The sequence below is a fragment of the Solea solea genome, chromosome 20 (assembly GCF_958295425.1).
Source record: "Solea solea chromosome 20, fSolSol10.1, whole genome shotgun sequence".
Taxonomy (NCBI): domain Eukaryota; kingdom Metazoa; phylum Chordata; class Actinopteri; order Pleuronectiformes; family Soleidae; genus Solea; species Solea solea.
The window spans coordinates 21,939,833-21,957,332 of NC_081153.1; the positions used below are offsets into that span (position 1 = coordinate 21,939,833).

General features: G+C 40.4%; 1 protein-coding gene across 4 annotated transcripts in view; it reads left to right on the forward strand.

Moving 5' to 3' along the window:
* LOC131447268 (receptor-type tyrosine-protein phosphatase U-like) overlaps positions 1-17,500 on the forward strand; it is a 215,901-nt gene that overhangs the window by 53,015 nt on the left and 145,386 nt on the right. For all 4 annotated transcript variants that reach the window (XM_058618921.1, XM_058618922.1, XM_058618923.1 and 1 more), the window contains exon 2: positions 7,401-7,529. In XM_058618921.1, coding sequence (XP_058474904.1) covers positions 7,401-7,529 — 129 coding nt within the window. The remainder of the gene's footprint in view (positions 1-7,400; positions 7,530-17,500) is intronic.

Genomic DNA, 17,500 nt, shown 5'->3' on the forward strand with positions numbered 1-17,500 from the left:
AAATATTCACAGTTTAGTGTGAAGTACTGAAATGATACCTGTGATCAGTGTGTGAACTATACACATATCTGTACACATATTATCCATATTGGTTAACTTGTATCAGCTCCAGGGAATCGTCCTTCATCTTCCTTTATTTCTGCAGGTCTAAGCCAAATAAATGTGAATAAATATGATGTTTTATTATAACATTATACTTAACTGCTTTGAAATAGTGCTGTTTTAGTACTCCAAAATGTTTTTCTCCTAAAAGACAACAAAAATCTCCAAGAAGATTACTGTTAAATTACCAGATTAATGATGAAAGTAGTAGTGGACTAGAGAGATTAAAGCAGTTTTAGAGGATGTTGATTTAACTTTCCATGTCGCATGAACACAATGAGAAGCACATCACTGGCTAATTTTGAAGAAACAAGATATTTAGGTGCCCAACCATGAAAAAACCAGGAACAAGTCTCCTGATGGACATTTAGAGTTATTTACAGATTCTGAAAACTTTCCAACAATGTCTAACACATGGATAAGATGTGGCCATTTGAATGAAGGCACTCCTCAAACTGCTTTAGGCAGAATTTTAGGCTGGGCATTTTATTTATGCATGACAATAATAAAAAGAATCAATCAATCAATTCATCAATATTCCCTAATCCTCATCCAGGATGTTGTTAATCTCCTCTGTGTTTTTAAACTGTAAAGTCTGTGGAGACAAAGACAAAAACTTGTCTGTGATTTGTTTTCTCTGTCTCTGACCCCTCTTTAACTGCATTCTCACTCTCTCTCTCTTCCCCCTTCTCCAATTTGAGGGCCCTTCACTCCTCCCACGCTCCCCGTCCTGCCCCTTTAATTTATTTCTGCCCTCTTCATGATAAATGAAGAGGCTTGTGTTTTCCTCCCTCTCCATCACATTGTATTTATGATGCGTCTGCTGTGCTGACTATTAGTCTGGGTCGTGGTGTTCACTGTAGAGGCGAGGTAGATGGGGCAGTAGTACCCGAGGTCCATCACGAGCACTTATGGCCGATGTACACTTCTTCCCATTAATCTCCCTCCAGGGCCTCTTCTGGCTGCCTCACAGCCTCTCTGTGCTGCAGAGTTATGCTCTGACTTTGATCCCACACAAACACTGCTAATAGGATTTAATTAACACCTTTAATGGACACTGATGTATGGAAGCGCTGACTGGTTAGAGCTGAGTTCACCCTCACTCACCTCCACAGGTACGGTGTTTTATCTTTCAGATCGTTTTACACCCCATTTTAATAACTCGTTTTTGGTTCCATGTCAGGATCACACGACATGATGTTTGTGTCTAACACAATGGTCACCGTGTCAGATTATTAATGACCAATCATCGCAATCATGGCACTGCACAAGTTCATAGGTCATTTGGTCCACGACCAAATTAGACGACGACTGATTTAGTAGTCGACGTGTCATTAGTGTCCTCGTGTGTATCCCACGGCATGCAATGCTACGCTAAACAAGGTTTCACCGTATAGCCAATTGCAGTAGCGAGTGAGACGTCTCACTTTTCCTAAATCTTTGATGCACTGACAGCAAACGCTCACTCGTGTCTGGGAGCGACAGCATGGAGGCGGCTGAAGCGAGGCTAACCAAGACAAACGCTCCACAGTTTGATGATGAAGAAAAGTTTGCGTTTGAACTTTTATTACGTGTTTGAACGCGACATGTGGGAACATCACGGTCAGTGACAGTGACAGCTGCAGCACAAACAGCCAGGGCTTCTGTGGAAAAGCAGGTAAGCATCTCGCGGTGACACGTGTGACAGTCCCAATGTAAACTGAGCCTCTTCAGCAATGCATGAACATTTAGAGAGGAGACACGTTTTGGATGATTCATGTTTTTTTGTGCAGTTCATAATCTGACGAGTCGTTACAGCAGTTGATGACATGAATGAAATATGACTCTCTATAGTGTCCGTGGCTTTCTATCAGCTTCTGCTCACACTAACATTAGTGGGACTGAAGACCTGGGAGAACTGGAACTCATTTCTTCTACATCAACCTCATTTTTCCCACAGAGATGGGAATCTGAGACTTGGACTCAAGACTTCAGAGTTGACTTGTGAACGGTTTGACTGGAGGAGCTAACCCTAACCCTCTGTTGTATTTGGATGTGTTGAACACCAATAATAATATACAGATGAAAGAAGTTTCTGTACTAAAACCTCTCTAATTTTGTTCTGCTTCACTTTGACTATGATTGGACAGAAGTTTAGAGCTGCAGCTGCATCATTCCAGAGATACTCACCCTGAAAGTGCTGCCATCTTCATTTACTGTGATACTGGTGTATCACATGCACTGATATTTACACGTATTCCCTTCACTTTGACTCCCACAGTATTAACGTCGACCTGCGTTAGAATCAAATCTGTTCTGTGATGCATTTGTTTTTATCTAACCCTAACCAACCCATCAACTACATATACACTCATAAAACAACACTAAATCAGACTAATACATCACAGAGGCAACCTTATTAACAATCTAAACTTTAATAAAAATAAAATGTATTGAAAAGAATCAAATATAAATGAATTCATGTTTTGTTATAGTTCAATAAACCTCCCACATCTATCTCTGCTTTTAACTTCATCATTTCTTTTTGTGATATAACCTTCAAGATAAAGGAGCTTTTATAAATATTCTAAATTTGTTGTTTCAAATCCTCAACATTCATAAAAAAAAATACTAAAATGATTAAAGTGATTGCATAATATCACTGACAGAGAAGATGAAACATCAATCAACAACTTTTCTTGATTTAATATGAAATTTCCAATATTTCTCACATTTCAAGGTTTACGTCCTGTAACATCTGCTTTGTAATATGATTTTCCTCGTCCTTGTCACAATATAAAGCAGAGGCAAGAACTCGCTGTGCTCTTGGATCAATTTTCCTCCTGTTGTTTCTATTTGATTACCTGCTTGTACGTGCAGCACATGGCCGACCGTGTTTCTCTTCTCTTTTGAAGCAGCTATGCTGCTAAAGGCGTCTCTGTGCAAGAGAATGCAGAGCAACACTGGCTGAAATACATCGCAGTTAAAAACCAAAGTCAACTGCAACTTATTACCTTTTTTTTCCTCGATTGAAATCGTCATCGTAGTTAAATGTACTTTAAAAGGAGCCGATTGGACCAAGGATGTGAGAATCACTCATCTTTCATACCCAGTGAAAGCACTTAAGAGTTTTGCCCAAGGACACGTCAGGATGCAGACCTAGAAAAACCTAAAACAGAAAGAAATGGAGGAAGTTTTACAACTTTTTCTTTGCTGGTGAAAAAGAAAAAGAAAAGTTGAAAAAGGCAAACACAGATAACACATTCCTGTCATGGTATCTTACGACAAGCTTGAGTCCTGTTTGGCAAATTACCTTTCCTACCACTCAAAGAGAAGGGCGCCTAGTTCTTACACATTTATTTATTCCTCTCTTTTGTTCTCCTTCTGAGAAACTTGTCAGCTGTGACAGTTGCTCACTGAAGTTATCTCAGTACAGGCGTCTTCATCGTCAGGTGTTATTGCTGCTGCAGGGGGGTATTAGTATTCTAACATCAGCATCCGCTCACACACACACACGCTATTATACAAGTGGCCGAGGTCTTTGTTCCTGCTCACAAATAATTCATACTCACTGTTGTTACGGCTTTAGTCTCCATGACACTGACACATTCATTATAGTTTCATTCAGTTTTATCTCTGCATCTAAACAACCTGACTAACACACACACACACACACACACACACACACACACACGGAGGGCTACCATTTTAACTAGGGATGACACAATACCACATATTACAAACTCTAGTATCTCGTGACACTGATATCAGTTTGAATCAGTCGTTTTAGACCCTTTAAGCTGTGGAGCCGTTAACAACATTTCAAGTTATTTCAGTGACATAATTCTCCAACTGTGTAACAAATGTTCTTCTGCTAAAATCAAGAAAATCTGTTCCGATATCAGATCCTGTGATTTTGGCCAGTATCGCATTGGCTCATCCCTAATTTAAACATATTTGTATTTTATGCAATTTATCATTTCAATTTTATTGCATACAGATTCATTGCAGTACTAACTCTTACTCGTATTCTTATCAACAATATCAATGACATTTTAGTGAGTGAAGTCATTTTATACAACATAAAAACATAGTGACACAAGGTTCACTCTGTAACAGTCTTAAACTGAATTAAACTAAGACGGGCATGAGTAGTGCCTCTCTCCACCATCTGTCTGTTACATTAAAGCCATAACTGTAATCCATAACCAGTTCATGAGTAAACCGTAACCTAACCACAATTCAAATCGTAGCCTTAAACCGACATGAGGTCTCCATGAGGACGACTGGTCCTCACAAGGTCAGTGTTTATGCCAGAAAATGTCCTAAAGATGTAAAAAATACAAGAACACACACACACACACGCACACACACACACAGAGCATGTAGCTTTTCTAATTACAGCGAGTGCTGCCAAAAGCAGCTCGTTTGGGCACTGAGGGGAACACGTGTGCTAAAAGCAAAGGAGGCTGGGAAGGATGAGTCTTAATGAGGGGAATCAGTGGAACGTGTCTGATGGTGACATTTCTCCCCGGAGCTGGAGGGCTCTCGATGAAAGGCAGGCCTTCGTTGCAGGCCGCGCTCCACCACTCTGCCCCTCTCATCCCTGGGTAACTGGGCAGAGGCCGCCCTCACACAGGAGGCAATTAAAAACTCTGATCTGCTTACACACCCGGAAACACTGGCTGTGGCTGCAGGCAGGGGGGAAGAGGGCCGGGGCTGTGGTGGTGGCGAGGGGCCGGGTGCTCGCTGGTGGTGGTGGTGATATTTGTTTGTCAGCAGGAAGGAGAGCGAAAATGTCGGCATGACAAAATTAGACTCCGAGCGGTTGATTTTTCAGACTCCAAAGTTACGACCAAAGAAAACAGATGGAGCTCCGGAACAAAACACAAAAGAGCAACATTTGGGGAGTAGGCTGAATGAGATAATATTAAACAGAAACTGGCATCAAGTCAGAAAAACTGACTGTTGCCAAGGTTTAATATGATCTGTTCGTGAGGAAGGTCTCAGGAGGGGCAGGAGCTGGACTGGATTGGAGACTGGATTATCCCAGAGTCCACGCTCTGGCTGAAGGTCCCATGCTTTTATCTCTGAGGTGGACGTGTCTTTTGAAACCCAGGAGACTCATTAGGTTCTTTATTTCTTGCTTTTTATTGCGTTGGCAGAGTTTGACTGCACCGGCTGCAGAAGTGCTTATTTCAGTTTGGCTTTTATTTTGTGTTGTTTCACAAAGAGTTTGGAGCATGAAGTTTAATCACTTCAGTCAAAACACAATCAGTGTTTTTTTTTTTTATAAATAATTCATACAAACTTTCTTGGCAAGCAAGATTTGCACAAGAAAAATAATTGCATTTTAATCATTTTAATATTTTTTTATGTATTTTATTTAATTGTATTACGAGAATAGGGCTAGTATTTTTGAAAAAGTGTGCCTCCCAACCTCAGTTTCCCCTGAGTCGAGTAATATCTTCCTTCTTTTCTTTGTTACGTGCCCACCAGTGACACCTGGTCCTGTTAGCGTAACTGTTAGCAAAGATGGCGGACACTGTTTACATTCTGGGAATGAGGTCCCGCCCCCCTACGAGTGGCTCTAAAAATGCGCTGAATTAGCGTTGCAGTTTCAATCCTTGTTGTCACTGGTTAAAAAGTATTCCTTTAAGTATTCTAACCAAGTAAAATTTGCTTACCCCACTGGCAAGTTCTTTTTCTTAAAACCAGAATGTTTAAATCAATTTAAGAATAGTTTTAGTTATTTCGACTAAGGCTGTTTTTGCAGTGTATCCATCTGTGGAAGAAATTGGGAAACCATGAAAGAAGCCAAGTAGAGAACGTATCTCGCATTGATTTATTTATGAATTAGTTTCTTACATTATGATGATTGCAGCGGATTTTCTGACAAATGAACACAAACCCTGCTTTTACTTGCTGAAAAACACGATAGAATGAATGCAACCATTAGAGTCTGTCCTGTTCAGGCTGAGATACAGGTCGTTGCTGTGCTCTATCATCCAAAGAACCTCCAGCCTCCCGTCCCTGTAGCTGCTATGGCATTGCTACCCATTACTCCTGATGATCTGGGTGACCCATGGCTGCTGTGTCATTTCACACCACAGGCCTAATTGCACCAAATGGTGGTGGATTTTAAAGGGAACAGAGGGGATCGGCAATCCATGCTGACCACCCGGTGTCAACCATTAGCTGTAATTTACTTTAAAGCTGCAAAGTGTCTACGGGAAATGACATATTTCGACATTTACAGTTATTAGCCTGTGGTGATGGCAGTGAGCAGTCATTTGTCTGGTGATTCTTTCGTAGTCAACCAAAACCACGAGGTTTTCCATTTCCTCTAGTTTTTTTGTCTTTATTAGTTCCACGTGTAAGAATTACTAAGAATTAAGAAGAAAAACACAGGACTTGTTTTATAGCTGTCTTAGGGAACTATGTTTGTTCTCTATTTGTGTGGTGAAACGCTCCGATTGGTTTGTTATGCTCAGGCTGCTGTAGAAACATTAAGCAAGGCTCTTACCTAAAGTAAGGATAAAAGTTTATTTCAATTTCATAGTAGCTATATGTTTCTTGCTAACATACTTAATAACTAATGACTCACTAATTGAACAGTACTACGAGCATGACTGATTTACTGTGAAACAAATAGGACTATATTTACTGCTATTAATGGTAAAAGTAGTAGAATCCCTTGTCAGAGTTGTTGAGGTTGCAAACTTGGAGTTTCCGAGTTTAAAGATTTCCGACTACAAATGGAATGCAAGTGTTTAGGTAATTACTAAAATAAACAAACACTGTAGTATTTTGGTAAATACTCAAAAGTCCATAGGGGGAAATAGATGTTACCAACCTGGAGATTTAAGTTGCAATAGATGGGAGATACACTTACACAAACTATTGAATTAACCTTTAAAGCTGTACGTTCTATCTTCTTGGAATCCCATGTTGGGGGTGAGGTTTTTGAGTTGGAAATCTTAAATCATGACCTCAATACCCAATAGAGTCCACAGTGATTCTGTAATGACTAAGAAATACATCGCAGTGTTTTGGTAATTACTTAAAAGTCCACAGGGGGCAGTAGAGGCTGGCTGTTTAAAACACTCGAATGTTTCATCCACAGGTTATGAAAACACTTTTTGGGTTTTGGGACTAAGCAATCTCGACATGTCCACTGACACTGACACAGGGATTTACTTCAGAGAAGAAGGGACCTGATTATTGAGAATTGTTGATTTAAAAAAACAACAACACCTTAGTCCTCCTGGCTATTGTATCTTTAATAACACATGTTTCTGTTTCTGTTTCCTCTGTAGCTGGCTGCACATTTGATGAGGACTCTGACCCTGGCTTGTGTGAATACCGACAGGGCCAAGAGGACGACTTTGACTGGCAGCTCATCAGAACCTACAACTGGCCACACCCGACCCCGGACCTTCTCCGAGGTAGGCTCCGATATTTGTCACAGTAAAAGGTGCAGAATGTGACATTTGCTGTGTTGATAACAGTATTTGAGTGCTTTTTTCTTCTTTCATAAACAACTTTGCTTATTGCTGACTATTGGGACGCGTAGAAGATTTCAACAAATAATATGCTAATAATAACAATAATAATGTGTTCATTCAAACCTGATGTTTGGAGGAAGTGACAGGACTGGTGTGTGTGGCGTTGACTGTGCTGAATGAAGTAGAACACCTGTGGACAGCTCTCATATGTGGCCAGTAACAGATGGACGTGGACATCTGTGGTAGTTGCTGGCACTCTAAATAAGTGAGATACACAAGGTAGAATAGAATGGACGTGCGAAGGTCCGTCATCAAACGTTGTTCGTGACCACTTAAGTCGAAGCAAGTTTAAGGCAATTTAAAGTGTTTTACATTAGTCATAAAGGGCATGAAGACAAGTTATAAAAAGAACACACTAGATCATTTAAAATTTTAAAAGACCAGAAGAAAATCTGATAAATGTAAGTGAAGTCGCTCTGTCTGTCCACTGCTTTTCACTATACCTTTCTCCCTATACCTACAATTGTGACAACATAACAAATAAAAGGAAAATTCATTAATCACTTCACAAGTTAAAGCCACAGGCCATAAAAACAATAACAGGAAAATTCAATCAAAATTCATACGTTCACTCTGTGTGGAGCTGAGTCCAACTTTCCATATCTTGCACCATTCATTGTTAATTCATTGTTAACAGACTGTCACATGGTTATGTGAAGGCATCACACCACAGAAAAGACAGGATTTTTTTCAAGTGTTTAATGTTATTTTGTAAATCTTGTTTTTTATTTATTCATTTTTTTTTACTGATTAATGTTTCCAAGTAATTTCTCTTTTGCTGGCTGATTAAAAAACATAATTACTTTGTAAATTGAGAAATAAAAATGATGAATAGAATGATTTTATTTTGCCATTAAGACAAATGAATGATTATTATGATTACTGTGCTCCTCCATACGTATGAACTATTGCTCAAAAATGGGAAACATTTTACATTACAGAACATTAACACTATGGTAATAATATGGTGTTTATTTTGAAATGGGGGAATAAATGTATGTATTGAATGAATGAATTTGTTATTTTTTGCTCAGATACCATTTAGTGATGAAGTGAATTTAACGTCTGCATTTACACACAAGTATTGAACACGGAGGTTGGGCACAGGAGCAGCGGGCGACACGTAACTGTGCCTGGGGAGCAATGGGGGATTGGGTGCCTTGCTCATGGACATCCCTTAATTTGAACCCAGGGAACCGTCCTGTCAAGTGCAATTCCTTTGTTCTTGGTCATGCTCACTGCCCAGTGATAATATGATGGTGATGATGGTGAAGAGACGCTCCGTCCACATTCAATACACAGACTTTATTCACTTTGTTCTCAAGGTTGTGAATAAATAGAGAAATCCTGCACTTTGAACTTTTCATGGACGTTTTCTTCAGTTCGACAGAAATTGTGATGTATGACGATATGATTGTCTTGTATTGTGATATTATTGGTATCGTAGACCATGTATTGCATGTCATGTGGTCCCAGCTGTAATTAGTAGATAATATTACAATAATACAACTTTACTTCCATCTACTGTAGTCATATCCAGGTGACAGCTTAGGTCAGTGTAGGGTCCAGAGAATCACTGCTCATCTCACAATTATCATGACCATTAGCAGTTTTACTGTGGTAGCTGTAACAGTTGCAATCATTGTAAAAACAACCCCAAACATTTCAACACAGTTCATATTTTTGCATCATACAGACAGAACTTATTAATACAGACTTTATATTCAAAATAAACCACCAGGGCTTTTCCAAGTCACTCAGATGAAATATTGACCATGTTTGTCACCACAATCAAAATGCACAATAGAAACAACACATTTAGTCTCTGGTTATATTTAGTTGGCTCAGCTTCAGTGACACACAACTCTCACTCAGACTAAATATGTCCTTGTGTGTCAGTAACTAATTCATGTTGATGTTTCATGAATAATGTTGGAATATTATTTCCTCTGGGACTTTTGTGGAAATGCATATGTAATGATGATAAAATACACATTTGTATGGCCATCGCCATGGCAATAGCATTCAGGTCAAGTGTATTGACAGCAGTTTCCTTTGGACTGCCAACATTTGAAATATTCTGTCTAATTTATGTGATGCACTTCAGTCTTTGTTTGATGAAGTTATTTATTTGATATATTAAACTGTTGATGCACTCGTCGACAGTTTAAGGACTTTTAAGGTTAAAGTTTCAACCTCAGCCCCACCTCCCTTCGGGGTTTTCGAATCGACCAACTTATTACCAACTCATAAAGCAGAGTAAGCATCATTTTAAAGGAGAAAATAACATTCTTGTGAATCAATACGTGGTTGTAGCTCTGCATTCAGCTTCCTGAAGCTGGGTAAATCTCTTGTGAAGACAAAAAAGGTCTGGAGATGTGTGTTTGGATACCCAAACACAACAAAGACACAAAAACCCTGCGGTCGACCATAAAGCAGGAGCGCAGGAGCGCCGCAGCTTTTATGTGCTGTGCTGTGTTCTCGATGCTTCATTATGGGACTGTTTGTGAGGGTTTCTGAATGAAATAATGGCACATTTAATTAAAATGACTTCACTGCAAAGTGAATGGGACTGTTTGTGTGGCTTCCTGTCAGTTACTGGGGGGAACTTCCACACCTCAAGTCCAAAATCCTTTCAGGGTGTTTCAGGCAGGATAATTGTAGTAATTAGTTTTGAATAGGGATGTGGCAGCACTGTGAAAAAAAGAAAAGAAAAGAAACAAACATGCAGGCACAGAATTGTCTTAGTTTAGTAACTTGCACTAAGTTTGCAAGTAAAAAGCAATCATTTAGTTATCATTAACAATACATAATAAAAGTTTAAATTTAAATACTGTTGATTAGTTAAACACTATTATGTGACGTCACAAATGAAAACTGCACTTTGTGGACGTGAAGACTATACGGCTACATCCATTTCATTTTCAGATAAAAGTAACCTGCCTCCATACTAACATAACAAAAACTGATATGATATTGATATTCTTAACGATACCAGTGTGATGCAGTATTTTACCTTTTTAATTAACTTAGCAGTTAAAAAAGACATTTTTGCTGATGCCACAAAAACTGCTCACTCACATTTTTGAGGGACAGTAGTGACGGACATATTAATGCATCATATTTAGGGGTCACCACAGTGAATGGTCTGCATATTTGATTTGGGACAGATTTTTAGGCCAGATGTGCTTCCTGATGCAACCCTCCCTTTCATCTGGGCTTTGGACCAGCACTAGTTCTACACTGGACATGTACAAGTTTGGCCTGGTTTGGGCCAAGATGAGATTTGCAGCATAAATTGGATTTTTAAGTGTGTCCAGTTTGTATCTAGCTTGATTTTTGGGCTGTCTAGACTGACATAAACAGCACATGAGATCCAATTTTTCCAAAACTGATTTCAAAGTGTCTTCGGCAAACGATGTAGATCGGGAGAGACAGAAGTTAATTGGAGTCATGTTTAACTATTGACGTGGCCGATAACTATAGAAATCCATGCGGAAAACAATGTCAATATGGCCACATGCAGATCGGATCTGATCACTTGCAATATATAATGTGCACAGTTTGTCAGGGAGATCAGATTCTGATCGGATGTGTTACAAATCTGGTTTAGGATAAAGTCTAAACAAGGCCTTAGAGTGTCCACATAGCAATGAGCAATGCAGATTGGGTACCTTGGTCAGGGGAACCCCAGCCCTTGACCTGGCAGGGACTCAAACGAGCAACCCTCCGGTCACAAGCCCAGGTCCCTTTCATCAGCATGAGTCCACCTTCCCTTTATCCACCACAACAGTCTTATTTCTCACGTGTATCTCGAGAGATGCATTTGTGATTGGATTTTGCCTCACAAATAATTTATAGCTAACAAACGCTGACTGCTGCTAAAAAGGGGGAGAAAGAAAACACAAACTCCACATTTGCTTGGTGATGCAGCTATTGCAGAGAGAGATGATGGACGCTGGGTTAGTTGCCTCAGGGCGGCAGTGAACTTCACCACCACAAACTGTGTTTGCAGGGTTTGTCTCGCTGTACAGTTGTGTCCCACATTTCTTCCATCTGCATTTGAGTGAAACTCTTTTTGAATCATTCAATAATGAAAGACTTACCTAAGAAGCTTTTTGGTGCAAAGGAATAAACAAGGTAATAAATGTGCAGCAGAATGCTGAATAGTTACAGCTTTTCAGAATGTTAATCAAAACTCAGAATGGAAGGTTTGGTTTAATATATTGTAAAACACTGGGACATTAACACACCTGTTTGTAGCTTTCCTCAGCTCTACTGTTTGACGATTACTATTATTTTTGAATTAGCAACCAGCTAATAAACATTGTGGAGCTACATAGCAAAGACTGTAATTACTCACCAAAAGCACAAGACTTAATTGTAACTGCAGCATCGGGCTTTACTCAAATATTTTAACATTTGTTCATTTGCAAGGTATTAAGTTTGGAATTTGGATGTTCTTTGGGAGCAAACATTTTCCTTGCAGCATTAAATGTCACACTTAAGTTCATATTTGTGTTGAAGCGGAACAGCACACTGGAGAGACCTCAGCTCTGTGGAAATTCTTTAAATAGACTGATGAGAAGTGACATGAAGAAAGAAGGCTGGGACCAGGGGTTACCACAGGGCTACAACAACCATAGCATACTCTATCATACTAAAATACACTATGCCATACACTGTACATTACATTTCTATACTATACTGTACTATACAGTAGTTCAGTGAGTCGTCTTTCTAAGGTTGTGAGTTTGATTCCCGGCTCGGCTAGTCTACATGCTAATGTGTCTTTGGGCAAGACACTTAACCCCACGTTGCTCCTGACAGCTGTGCCGACAGCGTGCGAGTGGGTATGAAAGATGAGTGATAGGAAATGCTCTGCACATCGATGTTTGCAGATGTGAGTGAATGGGTGTGAATGGGGGTGAATGGGTTAATGGCAAATCTGTAGTGTAAAGCAGCTTTGAGTGGTCAAGACTAGAAAAGCGCTATATAAATACAAAGCATTTAGCATTTACTTTACTATAAGATATATTTATTACATTATTTATTATGATGTTCCAGCAGCAAACAGTCAAAAGTAGAGGTTATGAATAATAAACATGCATATTAACATTTATGAATATACAATACTGGATCAACATGAGTTTCATGTGGTCTACTGAGAACTGTGCTTGTTGTACAGTCTAACAGCAGCAGGGGCAACAATCTGTAATATGGCCCCTTCAGACATTTAGGATGTGTCAGTCTGTCAGTGAAGGAGCTGCCCAGTGCTGTAATGAATCCTGCAGAGGGGGTGGGACAGGTCGTCCACCAGAGATGATAGCTTGGCCGTCTTTCTTTCATCCAGAACCAAACTGGCTTTATCAGTCTATCCGGCCTCTTCCTGTCTGCTGCTGAGATGCCACTGCCTCAGGAGACTGCTCCAAAAACAGTCGTAGAAGGTCTGGAGGAGCGCCGTGTGCACTCCAAAAGTCCTCATCCTCATCTCCTCAACAGATAGCCTGCTCTGACCCTTCCTGACGTGGGCAGCAGCAACGGATCACAGGACTCAAAGTCTGGATCACGGTTTTTGAGTCCTGGATTGGATTATTTTTCATCAGAGTGCGATGCTGATACTAACATATATATATGTGTATATTTAACAATGGCGAGCAGTTCAGACTGCTGCGAGCGAGAAACAACTAAACTGCGGTGGCTGCACCGCACACACCATGTGTCTGTTTTGTGATAGTCGAGGAATATCTTGTTTGTATTCTTTGTTTTGTGACATTCCTACAGCTGGTCGTCATGTCTCTTGGCTCTGGAAGTCACCTGGATGTAGTGAGGACGTCTTTCATAATACACCAACGTTTTCTTTTTCTTTTCTTGTTCATGAAATTCTGGCACGATCTTCGCATTGATGTGGCTGCACAAGGGAATTTATACAGTACTCAGCACTGTGACCATATTTTTAAACCATCTGTCCACAATAGAGTCGGGCCTCACTTCCTCCGAGTCTGGAACTGTGGGCTGGGATCTGTACCACTACATACTGTACTGGTGAGCACAGTGGGGCATTTAGCAGCCAAAAACGCAGAATGTTGCCTCTACTTACGACACGTGTGTCAAGTGGAAACACAGCTCATCCAGACTAGAGGCACTGCACCAGCAGAAGAAGATGTGTATTTTGCTAGAATGTCACCATTACAACTTTTAAATGAGATATTAAGCCATTTGTTTACAGACGACACACACACACACACACACACACACACACACACACACACACACACTCTTTCAAGGTCATCTAGTTTGAAATGGACTAGAATAAAATCAATACAATAATTTGCTGATTCAATGATGCCAGTCTGAGTTTGTAGTGTTTTTGTACCAAATGATGTAAAAAACAGTGAAAGTAAATGACTAACACATGTTTCTTTAACTTAAGTGTGAACCTGCGTTTATATTCTCTTTGGCTGAAGGTTCATGGATGTTGAAATGGACTTACAGTCTACATCTGCATGCTCACTGAGTTCCCACAAGGATTTATGCCAAACAATCTTATTACCCTGCTCCAGCTAATTGTCCCCAGCCTCAGTCCCTCGCTGCCTCGCTCTTCCTCACAGGTGGCTTTGCTTTCATCTGCACCAGCACTCGTCATATCCATTTATCTACAGGCCCTGCTGTACAGGAGCTCATCCGAGACGCACACACACAATAGTTAATAGTGGCGGTTATAAGCTGCATGATCGGCTAAACTGTTGTGATTCAAGGAGCCAACAGACCACAGACATCAGGGATTTCATCATTTATCCCCCGTGTTCTCGTGCTTGTTCCGCTGTTTCAGGCACAATTCCCCCGTGGCAGCCTTGATGTGTAAAGCAACTCCCTGGGATTGGTGGAGTCTGGCATGGGTCATTGCTGATTACACTTGCTGGTGGTCCTCGGGGGCCGGTGGCTCCACACACGCCACTTTTCATCTTTTTCTTTCTTCATCCATTAGAGAAGGTCGATTTCAGGCGGAATGAGCTCATGCTCTTGGACTTTTCTCTCAGATGATGCTGGAGGAGAGCTCTTCTATTATAGTGTGACATCCCATCATCAGAGAATGTGTTGTGAGTCCTTCTATGGGAGTCATACTTAACCAAAGGCTGTGTTATACACTCATTTTCACTGTTTGACTTGGATTTATTAGTATTCAAGCTGTAGTGTGCCTCTGCATTTCACCCATCCTTATGACACACCTGTCATCAACACACATCAAGCTGGGCACTTATCTGCACCCGGGAAGTGACAGGGGACTGGGTGCCTTGCTCAGAGGCACCTCACCCCTTGACCCATTCTTGGTATTTGAGCAACCATCTGATTATGAGCCCAATTCCTCTCCTCCTGGCCATGGGCTGCTCCATGCCCCCAATCATGTGCACAGCCCCCTGTTATTGAGCAGTTTGATGGGATATAAGCTTCCTGTCCTTGCCCACCCCTGCACTGCTGCTGTATACACGCAAGCGCTCCCTCAGTCAGGACTGATAGTATTGCTTGACAGAGTTTGTTTTCAGGTGAAGGAGGCAGCATATAATAAATGTTGCATGAAGAACAGAGGCAGAAAAATAACACGGTCACCAACAGTTCCACACAGTAGCTTTAAAGCAACACTTTTAATCTAATAGAATATAGAATGAGTGTAAACACAAACAACAGAGGTGTTGTGGCACTTTTTACTTTGAAAACACCTGCCTGAGATGCCAACACTTAAACACACATTCACAACACAGTGCTGTGCAGAATCACACATACGACAGTGTAATAATAATATAAAGAAACATCTTCACTGGCTTTGTTTCAACTGCAGGAACTTTTCCCCACAGACACGAACCTTTGCAGGAAGTGTGTGCATTTCAAACACAGGCATCAGCGTCTAATTGAAAAAGTTTCAGGCAAATATTTGAACCCCCTGAAAGTTTGTGGACTTGTCTGTGAACACGGTAAATAACCCGTTTGAACACAGCATATTTATATACAGCTGGACCCTGTATCCACACACACACACACACACACACACACACACAGCGAAGCAGTGGATGACAACGCCAGTATTACTTACATGGGAGAAGAAGTAAGGCCGATAGTAGAGGTGAAACAATGACTCCATTAATCGACTACTAAATGAATCGTCAACTATTATCAACTAGAATCAATTATTCAGTTTAAGCTTTTTTCATGATTAAAACAAGATGTTTGTTTTAGCTTCTTGAATGTGAATATTTTCTTTGTTTCTTTGATCCATAAAACAAAGTCATCTTTAAAACTCAATCATTTTGGTTTGTGGACAAAACAACATCATCATTTCCAGCTTTGACAAACACTGATCAACATTTTTTTTTCAACACATTTTCTGATATTTTATGGACCAAACGATTACTTGATTAATCATGAAAATAATCGGCAGATTGATTGATTATGACAATAGTCGTTAATAGACTCAGATATGTGTATGTGTGGACAGATTGGCTATTTTCCTGTCAATGAGACTTGATTTAAAAATAATCTAAAAATAAAATCAGAGTTTTTAGCTTGTGTGCACAAAGGAGCTGCTGGTCTGCTGCTGCCTCATTTGGTAAGTTTGTGTCACTGAGGTCAATCCGTCAACAACTCCTGTGCGACGTGATGTAAACCTGCTGAAATAGTTTTTTCTTGTGTCCATGCTGGCAGCTGGGTTATAAATAATAGTGAGCCTCCATGTCTGAGGTTGGTCTGTGGTGTCTGTGACACACCAGGGATTTCTGATCATGTGTAGGTGCCTCATACAACCACAGCTTAATGAATCATTTTTTAGACAGAGGCTGCATTACATAAAGACTGACACAAACAGGAAGACAGTAGCACTGTAGTGTTATAACGTATATGCTGAAAACCAGTGAGACAAGTCAACTCAAATAAAAGCTTGCTTGGAGAGTCAGGCAGGCTGCACATACATCTCTATATCTGACAGTGTGGAAATGATTTGCTGTCAATTCGTAGGCAAACACGTCGCCTTGTTAGAGCAGAAATATGAAGTCCGCTTTATCTCCCGTGCTTTCATACATCAGTATAGAATTATCCACCTGCCTTAACTGCTGCTGCTTTCTTTTGCAGCTCGGGAACAACACTCAAGGTCAGGGCTTTCAAGCAGGGAACACGGCAAGTATACGATTTACCCGAGGGCTTTAAATTCATTCTGAGGCGTTAAAGAGGCTGCAATTGAGACAACAACTGAGTTTATTGGGCACCAGCAGCTCGATAGTATTGATTTGTGCCCACCAGCCGGTGGAATACCAATGACGTGAAACATCACAGCTAAAAAGGAACATGTTACGCCCGTCAGCTCTGCAGGTTTTTTTTTCTCTCTCTTCTGATAGTGTTTCTTCCCAATCTTCCGCTGGCTTATCAGCATTGTAATGCAGGCTGTGAGGTGCCGAGGCTCAGCGTCAGGTGTTGCGTGAAAGACATGATTGTCGCGCATGATAGACGGTGCTTCTGCTGTTCTTTTGATGGGAAAATTGAACAGGTTTTGTGCTAGATCAAACAAAGAAGATTCAGCGGTCGCAGAAGGAGATTCTATCAGAGTTGGACTAAATTAAATTCAAACCCTGAGAAAAATGAGAAGGTTTGGTCTTGAGTGGTGTTTCCAAAGCTTTGTCTGTGGGAATCTTCTACAATCACAACACCTACATGTGTAACACCTAATATCATTTTCAATGGTTTAATGAATCATTTCCAAAAGACGTTTGCTAAATTAGTTACAATATTTTGTTCTTTGAAACATACAGCATACACATTATATAACATTTATGTTAAATAAAAGGTTGGGAAAATTCTGCAAATAT